At 27.7% G+C, this 11,926-nt stretch overlaps 1 protein-coding gene across 1 annotated transcript; it reads right to left on the bottom strand.

The window, feature by feature from the left end:
• Positions 1-7,539: 7,539 nt before the first annotated feature.
• LOC101503098 (uncharacterized) lies at positions 7,540-9,140 on the bottom strand. Its single transcript, XM_027335660.2, has one exon. The coding sequence runs from the start codon at positions 8,809-8,811 to the stop codon at positions 8,269-8,271; it is 543 nt and encodes a 180-aa protein (XP_027191461.1). The 5' UTR covers positions 8,812-9,140; the 3' UTR covers positions 7,540-8,268.
• Between the last annotated feature and the right edge of the window lie 2,786 nt (positions 9,141-11,926).

The following is an 11,926-nucleotide window of genomic DNA, read 5'->3' as shown; positions in this document are numbered from 1 at the left end:
ATAGTTTTGATTAGTAAGTTTTATCAATTTCAATAAAGATTTTCTATATTATAGTTGTTTTTTAAGTAAATTGAAATTTTGTTTGTATTGTATTATACATTTACAATTTTGTTACTACGTCATTTTCTCATTTTTCTCATGTTAATATGTTGATTACTATATCTTTGATAGTAATTTATAATAATCATATGGTATTTTTCTTTCCAAAGTCACCATCATGTCAATTGATTTTAATAATTATTACAGTAGATGATACTTTGTAGGAAATAAATTTTAGTTCATTGGAAAATTATAATTATCTTAATATATTAATATATTATGTATCTTATATTTATAATTTATATTTATATTCCGTGTGATGCACAGATTAACACACTAGATCGAAAAAAATTTCAAAAAGTTGAGAGTATATTCAAGAAAAAAAAAGTTGGCTGTGGACTTCATATAGTGGTATATATCTATGTCTGCCCTGATTATAATTATCTTTGTGTATTTTTACATAAATTTAATATACATTTTTATATGATATTGAGAAATTAAATATCAAGATTGATGTTATTTAATTAAAGTGCATTAGATATTAATCTTTAAAGATTCTTAAAATAAATCATTGTCATTGGGATAAAACGAAGTATTAGTTAATGAAAATTATTTTTAAAAAATATGGAAGAAATAAAATTATCAAAAAGTTGATTCTCTCGTCGCCTACTACCCCACTTTAGGTTAAAATCAAAGCTTCTTTTTTCTTTTTCAATCATTGAAAAGAGATGCATTAAGGCTATTTTTTTGCTCAGAATCCCCTTCTACATGGTTTTTTTCCTTTTCTTTTTATCTAAATAAGTTATTGCCTCATAGTTTTAGTTTTTTTTCTTCGTGTTTTGTCTACAATTCCATCATTAAAGTGCGACATTGTTTTGTTTGTAATCGTATTACAACGATGTTTGGTTTCGTGTCTTATTTTGATAGATATGCTAATATATCTGGTCAGGATATCAATCCTAATGTATCTACTATTTGCATTGGATCTGTTTCTATTAGAAGACAAAATATCTTAGCTGACTTGTGTGGATTTTCATTGGTTGTCTCCCTTTCATATATCTCATAATACCTATTTCCAACTGAAGACCTAAAGTTGTTTATTTACAACCAATTGTTGATCGAATCTACACTAAATTTGCAACTCAGAAAGCATTTATCCTCTTTATGGCAAATAGAATTCAATTGGTGAAAAGTGTTATTCATAGCATGTTGATTTATAGCTTCCACATATATTCTTGGTTGACTTCTCTTCTTAAGGATGTAGACAAATGGATTAGCAATTTCAATTGCTATGGAGATAGAGTAGAGGAAAATTGTTAGTTTTGCTTGGCATATATAATATTTAATATTGTTACTATTAAGTTTGCTTGGCACTTAATCACTTCTAGTCAACATTAGATTATTCTTTTTAGAGATTGGATTTTTACAAGACTAGGGCATGTTAAATATCACATTAATCCATCCATTTGGATTGCACTTAAAGCTAAGTTAACCACTATATATAAGAATAACAAATGGCAGCTTAGTACGGGTAGCAATATTAATTTCTAAGTTGACACTTGGTTAGAGTACTCTTTGATTTTTATTTTTAACGTTGATGAGGATATGCAATCATCTTTGTGTCACTGTCAACAATTTCATTTGGGATGGTTAGTGAAAAATTCCTTTTGTTATCTTACATAATTATCCATAGTTGGTTGTCTTGCTGAAAAATGTTACTATTCATACCTTTGATTGTTAGAATCATCTAGTTTGGAGATTAAACAATTTTGGTGTTTTAAGTTTTTAAGAAGCATATTTATTCTTCAAGTTGTTGGAGAAACAAATTCCTTTGGCCAAAATCATTTGCCATATTAGCATTCCTCCTTTCAAGTGTTTTAGATTTTGGAGATTGGTGCATAACAAGATGCTTATGATAATTTAATCTCAAGTGGTTGTCAATTTGTTTCAAGATGTGAGCTTTATAAATGTGCAATAGATACCAATAACCATCTATTTATATCTTACTCATTTTCTACTAGGATCTGATTTTGGTTAAGCTCTACTTTTTATACTCAAATTGATACTAATTCGGTTCAACATCTTCTTTCCATTTATGACAAAGGTTGGTCTCATTAGTGTAGGGATGCTATTTTAGCTAGCATCTTCTTTATTAGTGACATTATTTGGTATTGCATAAATCAAACCCACTTTGAAGGCAAGTGTCTTGCTTTTCACATAGTCGTCAACATAATTATGGTCAATGTATCAATATTTGACAATCACACTTCTAGTAAGGTCTCCAATTATTTGCAATAATTTCAAATTCAAAAGTCCTTCTAGGTTAAAACTCATCCTCCTAAGGATCTTATCATCAAGGAAGTGATTTTGCATCATTCCAAATATTATTGGATTAAATGAAATACTAATTGAGCTATTTATGGTTGTCTTGATCCAGCTGCTTGTGGATGTATATTTAGGGACAACTTTGTTGCTTCTGCTGTTGTTTTGATGTTGAAGTATCAATGTCAATTTACAAGGAAGGGGGCTGGAATTGTAAACTCACCTATTTAAATTTCCTGTTAAAAACTTAAGAAAATAACTCAAAATTGATCTTGGTTGTGAAAAAAGAAAACAGAGAACGTTATTGGTTAGTTAAAATCACAGTTTTAGCTTATCTATTTAACTTAATAATCAAAATGACTGGAAGTAAATAGAGATAAAGGAAGAGATATCACACAATAATATATCTTGGTTCCCCCAACTCGGGCTACGTCCAGTCCTCACAACTACGAGATTTTCACAACTATGACATTTTGGTTTTACAACGTTTTTGGTTTTACACATGTTTGTTCAGATCAACCTTGATCTGAAACAACAATTCCTTTCCACCCAGAAAGGATCAATCAAGTCACGTATCAATCTTTAGAGAGGATTTTACAATTCACCTTTCAAACATAAAAGAATTTTCTACAAAACTACTCAAACTATAAACAACCCTTATAATCTTGAGTCTACACAATAATGATTTAAAGAGATTGGTAGATTCTGAGTATGCTCAACTCGTGTTGGTGAATAGACTCTTGATAAAAGAATTTAGTAGTATGATCTTGATATATGAAGAGGATATCAAAGCTGATTCTTTTGCGATTGAGAAGCTTTGAAGTATGTAAATGTATGTGATTGATGGATTTTCTTAGCACTTGAAGTTCTATTTCTTCCTTGAGCTTGTGATTCCTTTTATAGACTTCAAAGAGGTTGATGACAGCTATTAGGACCGTTGAAAATGTGCCAAGTTGTTATGTATCAAACTTAACCAAAGACCAGGCTTTTTAAACCTTGAATGTTCTTGATTTGAACATTCTGCGTTTTTGCTTCTATGATAATAATGTATGATCTGTAGCTTCTCATTCTTGACTGTTATGCTCCTTTATTTATGAACACAAACATCTCAAAGATGTGCTTAATCGATTTAGATTAAGACTGTCTTTTGATTCGTGCTAAACAGACTGGAGAATAATGTAACAATGCTGGAGAATGATTGTCAATATGTTGGAGAATGATTGTATCATTCTGGGACTGATGTCAACATATTGGAGATTCATGTTAATTATTCTGGAGTCAATTGTTAATCATGCTGGAGATTGATGTTTGCATATTGGAGAATGTTTATCAATTTGGAGACTAATGTTATCATGTTGGAGAATGATCATTTGACATTTTTGTTGAGTTGTGTCTTTAAACTTTGATCTTTTTGAGTGTTTCTTTTGCTCGTCTGAGAGCTGTACATTTCTTGTAGGTGTATTGGAAATCCATTTGTAATTAGCAGAAGTTTTCCTTGTATTAAAAGCTGATTTGATCTTGCTTGATAAAAATGACAAAAACGTGGAGAACGTTCTTGGTTTTCCATAATTTATCAAGAACGCTCTTGGTTTAGTTTTGTTCATTTTTTGCTCTTTCTTTAAACTGATTTTGCTTGCATTTCCTTAGTACCTATCTTGGATTATTACACTCAAAAACACATGTTAAAATAACACATAATTTAGAATCACAATTAAAGTCTCTAATTAACATTTGTTTATTTACATCAAAATATTAATTTGGAATTTTCCCTCAAGAGTTGTAACTTATGGGAATTACAATTGTGTTGCATGTTGAGCTTACATCAGTTATGGTTGCTATTGAAACAATATACAAGAATGAGAGGTGCATTCTTTGAATTGAGTCTGATTTTTAATTGACAAATTTAACTTTCAAGAAACAGTCTTGTTCCTTGGTCTATTAGAAATAGATGGCTTAATTTCTTTGAGATGATTAAAAGAATGAGATGTATTATCTCTCATGTTTTTTTAGAAGATAATCAACCTTCTGACATAATTTGCTAATTTGATGTTTCGCATTGTTAATACTCATTGGTGTGACACTTTTTTCTATTAATATTTTATATGCTTTTAATAGAACAAGTTTGGTCTACCTGATTATAGATTTTGCTAATTTCTATAGATGTTTATTGCACTCTTTTTTCTCACACTGTAATTTTATCCCTTTGAATTTTTTGGTAAAGTTTTTAACGAAGTAGTGGTTTGTATCCTTTAAGATTGTTTTCTTGGGTTTTAGTATTGTCCCTCCGAAAACTTAGTATTTTTCTTTTTTATTTTAATTATAATAATAATAATAATAATAATAATAATAATAATAATAATAATAATAATATTTTAGGGTAATGTAAATAATAGATGGTTGACTTGACATACTATATCAAACTAATTATATGATGTTTTTCAAACTTTAATTTTGTTAAGCACTTGTTAAAGAATTAAAAATAAAAATAAAACATTATCATTCTATAGATACATATCGCGCTACGATGTCGTAAAAGCCCAACGTGAATATGGCATGCAATCATTAATGTGCCAAATGATCATAGTAAATTGGGGGATTCTACTTTGCACCCCCACATCTAAACCTGTCACCCTCTCAATCAACAAGAAAATACAATTTTGTCCTGTATAAAACCTTCAACGTTTTTAACTTCTCATTTCTTCACACATCTTTTCAAAATATTCAAAAATTTCTAAAGTTTCAAAACGACAATTTCCAGAATTTTTCCAACTTTCGAACAATTCGAAATTTCCGAAATAGAAAATTTCAAAATTTTTGAAACTTTCAAACAATTCAAAACTTTTGAAATAGGAAATTTTTTGAAACTTTCCAAATTTGGAAACTTTCGAATCTTTTCAAAATTTCGAAATGTAATCCTTATTTCGAAAATTTGAAACTTCCGAAACTATCAATTTTAAAACTTATTACAAATGATTAAAAGGGTAAAATTGTATTTTCATGTGTCTTGAGGAGGTGGCAGGTTTAGTTGTAGGGGTGCATGGTATAATAATTGTAAATTGGTTGTGTTGTTGTAATGTAGTAATTGCAATGCAAATATATTGCTACTAGTTGCATGGTTTGATTCGATTATTATATTTGAAGATGTTATTTCACAAGATATGTATCAAAATTATTTTGGATAGAAAGTATACTGTGATTTTTTTACATGACTTGAATTTATTGTGATTTGGATTTTTTATGTTGTGAATTTATTCTCCATGCGGGTTGTTTGTTATGATCAATATTAAGGAGTTGATTTTGGTTTGGTTCACATGTTTCAATTGTTGTGGTTCTTTGCTGATTTGATTGTATATTGCAAATCGGTTGTCTAATTTATTTAGTTGGATTTCTACACTTAGATTTCTTGTTGGTTTTATTATTCTCTTGATTATGATTGTTTGATATGGTTTTTTGTTTGTTTGATATGGTTTTTTTATCGCTCCTTTCTCGGTTTGATTTTTTTATGGTTTGATTCTTCTCTTGATTGTGACTATTTGATATGATTTCTTGTTGGTTTTGTTCGTCTCTTTATTGTGATTATTTGGTATAACTAATGATCCTATCTTTGGCTTCAGCTCCTTCTTATGTTGCTTCTCTCTTTATTGGTTCTTCTCTTTGATTGTTACTTCTTCTTTGGTGACACCTCTCTCAGTTGGTTTTCTCTCTTAGACTATTACTCCTTATTTGGTTGTTCCTTCTCTATTGGTTATGATATTAGTTGGTTTGATTTTGATTGATTTGAGCTTTACCTTTAAGGGGTGTTTGAATATTTGAAAATATGTTTTAGAGTTAAGTCTATTTAATAACTCTATAAATATGAATTAATATCGAGTCTTTTTTATGATTGACAAACACTCGCTACTACGTGTTAATGTATGTGAATGTTCATCTACTGTTTGATTTTGTCTATTTATTCTTAAATACAATATTGGAAGTTATAATCTAATAAAAAAAAAAAAAAAATTGGGGAGTTGGATGACCATTCACCGTTAATGTAGTGAGTTTGACGAGAGATGTTAGATAATTAGAGGTGTGCAAAAATATGGTTAATTGAACCATATTGATAAATTAGATTGCACTGCAACATAAGAAACCAAATCATTAAAATGGTTCATGAACTGGACCACATATTTAAAATAATTCAGTTAACTAAACATAATTCAAAATTCAAAATTCAATTTAACAATTTTAAAATTTTTTAACTTCAATTAAGATTTGTTTTTTCTTACAAATTTTTTTAAAATTATTTATCTCGAAAATATAATATAGAAAATATTGAAAAAAAAAGTTAAATCATTTTTTTGTTGAAAATTTTTTGAGAAAGATCGAAAATATTTATTTCTTGAAAAAAAAATTATTTTTGATTTTTTTTGACAAAAAAATTGAAACTTTTTTCTTGAATTTTTTTTATCGATAAACTTTTTTATATCTATTTTTCTCAACAAAAAAACTTTTCTTTAGAAAAAAATTTTGCTAAAAGAATTTCAAAAAAAAATTTAAGTGGAAAATATTTTACATTTGTTTTTCTCAAAAAAAATATTTTTTTTTATCAAAAGAATTTCAAAATTCTTTTTCTAAATAACTATTTTAAAATTGATTTTAACTCAAAATTTGTTCAAAATATTAAACTAATTCATATTTATAAATCAGTTTTAAACCGATTCATAACTGTATTGAACTTAATTTGAAAGCAGTTTTTAATAACTAAATCAAACCATTAATATACTTAAATGCAGTTCGGTTTTTGCACCATACATACTCCCACATATAATAGTCTATTAGATTTATGCTATTGAGTCTTTTATATTTCTAAGTTAATAGTGCGTCTTTTTTATGCTTTACTATGTATTTATATATTTTTCTGTAACACTTATTTACATAATTTTTCTCATTTCTATTAACTACACGCACTTATAATCAATCAATTGATTGGATTCAAATGTTTAATAAATTTCAAATAAAAAAAATAAAAAAACCATTTGAAATAATTCAATTTCAAATTTTGACTAAAACAATTTTTAATTAAATTTTACCTACCTTCCCACAAATTTTCAAATTACTTAAACCCTTCTCTTGGAAACATGTAATTATGACAACACGAAAACAAAAAACACATATTTCACAAAGAAAATCCATTCATCTACAAAATTGAGCATATATAGCATTAGCATAGATCCATTAATCACCTCATCTACAAAAGTCCTCATCTACAAAAATTGAGCATAGGCACACCATATAGATCGAGTAAGCACCACCTAGAATTCATTCATATACATTGACTATAGTACATTACTTCGAATAAATGCTTACGTTGAATTTGTAAAAGCAATAGAAACACAAATGAAAAAAATATCAATCAAATCTCTTCCTGAATACAAAGACATCCAATCTTGATTCACAAGCTTCTACTTTAATATTTTTCACCAAGCCCCAGCAACTTTCAACCCCACACAAATAATTAATCACACAAAATTATGTTTACACGTAGCTTCTTCCCCATTTTTAATTCAATGGGTAAACGTGGCCTAGCTCTAGTGCAAACACAATATTTTTAAAATAAAAAAAATAAAAATATAAAAACTAATATCAAAATAAACGTTTTTTCATTATATATTACTTTAATACATTTAATATTTTCAATTTATATGTTGATGCAAGAATTACTTTCACCACCACCACTTGTATGCCATGCTGATGTAATCACACTTTTCTATAATCCATGCTACTAGGAAAAATAAAATTAACAACTAAAAAAGAGAAAAATAATAAAATAAAACTATCTCTAATTTTGTCTCTAAAGATTAGAGACGGACAATTTAAAAATATTTTTATTTTTAATTTTTATTGTTAATTCAATTTTTTCAAATTTCATCCGATCGCTGAAAGTTTATCAGCGATCGGAGTGATACTAACCTTGTCAGGAAAAGCTTCAAGACAAATTTCATCGAACGCTTTAACGATGACATGGTGGTAACAAGTGGCATTGAGATGAAGAAAACAGCGAAGAAGATCGTGAAGATCATCTTCCGAATCGATCTCATTCTCGAAAATCATTTGAAGCATAGAGTGTTTGAAATCATGATATGGATCCTCAGAGTCTTTCTCAACCACCACAGTGTTCAATAATGGGCTCTGTTTGGGTGCAGAGTAGTTTTGTGTTGTCTCGGCTTCCGAGACAGTGGTTGTCGAGAAATCGTCGTCGTCGACGCTGCAAATGCCGCCGTTTCGTTCCCCGGAAGTTGTAGTGGAAGAAGCTTTACTACTTGTTGGATTTGTCTTTTGGTTAATGGAAATTTTGGGCTTTTGAATTGGCTCGTGTACTTCAATTGCTTTGTTTTTTGTACATCCACAACTTCCATTTGATGTGAATAATGTTCTCATAAGGCTTTTCATGTTGGAATTGGAAGACATTATAGCAAGTAACCTCCTAAATTAGATTGATATAATATAATATAAATATATAATAATATATGATATAGAAAAAGAGAGGGAGTTTGATTTTATTTTTTGTGTTATGAGAATCGAAAATACAACAAAGTTAGAAAATTAGGTGTTTAGAAGAAGAAAAAAAATATACAAAGATGGTTGGATATGTTAAGGTAGAGGTTGTTGTTTGGTAGGATTCCTTTTCAAACTAACAATGTGATAATTGTGATGAGTTTTTTGAGATATAAATGGAGGTAGAAAGAGGATATAGGGGTGAAATTAAATTAGTATGAGTTGGATTGGGGTCTCTTTCGAAAAATGTTTGGTGTTTAATTTGATGAAGGTTATTTATTTGACTTGACGTAGCTAGGAGTATAAGAAGGGATTAATCATTTGATTAATCTTTGGGAAGAAATTAAACTAATCATTATGATGGCTTATTTTTCAATAACTTCAAATTACTTTTGTTGCGTATATGATTAAATATATTTGAATTGGACCAATGGCTATTGTATCTAGCTAGTTCCTTAACACGATAACTCTACAAAAGAAACTTAAACTATAATAAAGCATAGAAATTACTCTTGTATCTTTCAACAACAACAAAAAAACTCTTGTATGTTTAATTTACGGTAATTCTGTTACGTAATTTTTTTTGACAAACTTTCTTACGTAATTTTAATAGGTGAATTATCTTGAACTACAAAAGAAGCTTTTGTCGATAAAGTTGGCTTCCAAGGAAACAAGCCTTTTCTTTCGCTTTTTCCCGGCCCATGAAGTTTTGCCTCTTATATGGAGTCTAATTTAGAGCATGGATTAACCCATTTTTTAACAAAAATATTTTATCCACGTCCACTGTTAGTAAACATGATAATTACGAGTAAATATAAAGTTAATTTAGTTGAAAAGATTGTTAATTTAGAAGTAAATTATAAGTTGACTTTTAAAACATTGTAAATAAATTATTTGTAATCAATTAAAATCAGTTATGTATATTCTACTAATTTTAAATAAATAAAAAATTCATATAGTTTGTGAAATGCATACGACTGAGTTTAATTAATTGTATGTAATTTACTCACAATTTTTCAAATACAACTTAAGTCTTACCTTATTTAAATTATATTAAAAATTACGATTAATCATATAATTAAATTGACTATAATTTTTACTAAAATTTAAATTAATTACTTTTTTAATTAAATTAATTATATTTTTTTACACGTGATTAACGGAATATTGCAATTTGCATGAGTGTATAAAAAGTGTGTGTTGATGTATTATTATTAGTTTAAATAGCATATTCTAATCACCAAATAGCATCAAGTATCACTGAATCAACCGTATGTTAAATGTAAAAGATGGTTTGTTTGATGAGAAGTTGAGAATATATATATATATTTGGTTTTTGATATTAAGGATAAAAATCTGCCGCTTCATTTCAAAAAATAATAATTAGCTAACTATACAATCAATAGTTATAAATAACCGATTTCCATAACTAGACCACGAGGAAGTTTAATTCATTCAAATAAATGATTAGGTAATAAGTAATTGATTCTCCTAGCTAGTCCTTTTAAATTTTTAAGTATACACATTTAGTAAAAACAATCATACAATGCCAATTTTTTCAATACTAAAATCCACAAAGTAATATATGACTCCTTCAGCCGTTTCCTAATTTTTTTTTGTATTTATTATTTATATTATAGAAATATGTACTTGGTCTTGCCGTCTTGTTGCACATCTTAGTCTTATGCCATATGGTTTTTTATCATTCCATGATATACTTTCATTGTGTTATAATATGTACATGCTTTGCGCTTTTATAAAAAAAATATTACACGTGCTTTGCGTATGGGAAATTTTTTCTCGTATGGGAACTTAGCTACGGTCCAGAGTAACACTAAAATATTTAGTTGTACCAAAAGAAATATTTAAAGTTCCAAAAAAAAAATATTTAAAGCTCCAACGCAACTAATTAAGTAACCTATTTGCTATCGCATGTACTAGGCAGTAGCAAAACATTTAATCGGTTGCAGCAACCAAATGCACTTGAAAATGGCATTATTTGCAATTCAAACTTCAGAACATGCAAATCGATCTATTCAATATCTAGGTGGGATTGAAAACTCATAGATGTTTATCAATTTTACCGTAAAAACCAAACATGCACTTTGTGACTCATTATGTACTTCATCAACGATGAGACTATAGATAGTCCAACTAAATCTATGTTGTTAGAATTGGATTTTTTTTTAACGTCATATGAATAAACATTTTCAATTAATTATATCGATTGTGATTCATAATTAAATAGTAAAAAATTAAGTAACAATGTTAATTAAATAATTAATTTAATTGATGCGTTAAAATATGAATAAATGTCATTAATAATTCGTTACAGAATAATTAATTAGAGGTCATGTGATTATTATGGATAAGAATCCTCTAACTTTAAGGAGAAAAAGATTGAGTGATTTTCTCTCTCTATCTCTCGCATCTTTTTCTCAATATATTAATCATCACTCTTTCTCTCTTATACACTAAAGTCACTCTACCTATTTTTTTGTTAAAGGTAGAGAATTTATTCCCGATTATTGTTGTATATATAGGATATAGTTTCCATTATAATAGACATCTTGAGGTAGAACTGTAGAAATATTATAAGTAAATGAGACAGCGGTTAGAAAACTAATTAGAATCGGTTAGAGGGTCATTATTTATTAATTATATTAAAAAGCAACTTTAAAAATAAAAGTTATTAATTTAGAGATTATTTAATAGAAATTTAAAAAAACATAAGTTATTTAATGTTTGTTCTCTGTAATAAAAATTACCATTTTAAAATAGCTTCTAATTTAATGTAATTTTTAGATTATTTAACTAAAAAAATAGTAACAAACAAATAAGATTTAAGAATAATGATTTTTTAAACAAAAAGTAGATACTTTTAAGAAAAATATGTAATAAATGGGCTCATAATTCGATTGATATGTTATGATGAGTAACCACATTAGTTAAAAAAATGCATCTAAAAAGTGTAAATATTTATTTTAATTTTCTGAAAGTGACACGCAATGTCAAAATAGTTTTTAGG

The sequence above is a fragment of the Cicer arietinum genome, chromosome 6 (assembly GCF_000331145.2).
Source record: "Cicer arietinum cultivar CDC Frontier isolate Library 1 chromosome 6, Cicar.CDCFrontier_v2.0, whole genome shotgun sequence".
Classification (NCBI taxonomy): Eukaryota; Viridiplantae; Streptophyta; class Magnoliopsida; order Fabales; family Fabaceae; genus Cicer; species Cicer arietinum.
Note: the sequence above shows the minus strand (reverse complement) of the source record. Positions and strands in the feature narration are given on the sequence as shown.

Excerpts from the sequence above, each read along its gene's own strand:
- LOC101503098 (XM_027335660.2), bottom strand. The coding sequence starts at position 8,811 with ATGTCTTCCAATTCCAACATGAAAAGCCTTATGAGAACATTATTCACA.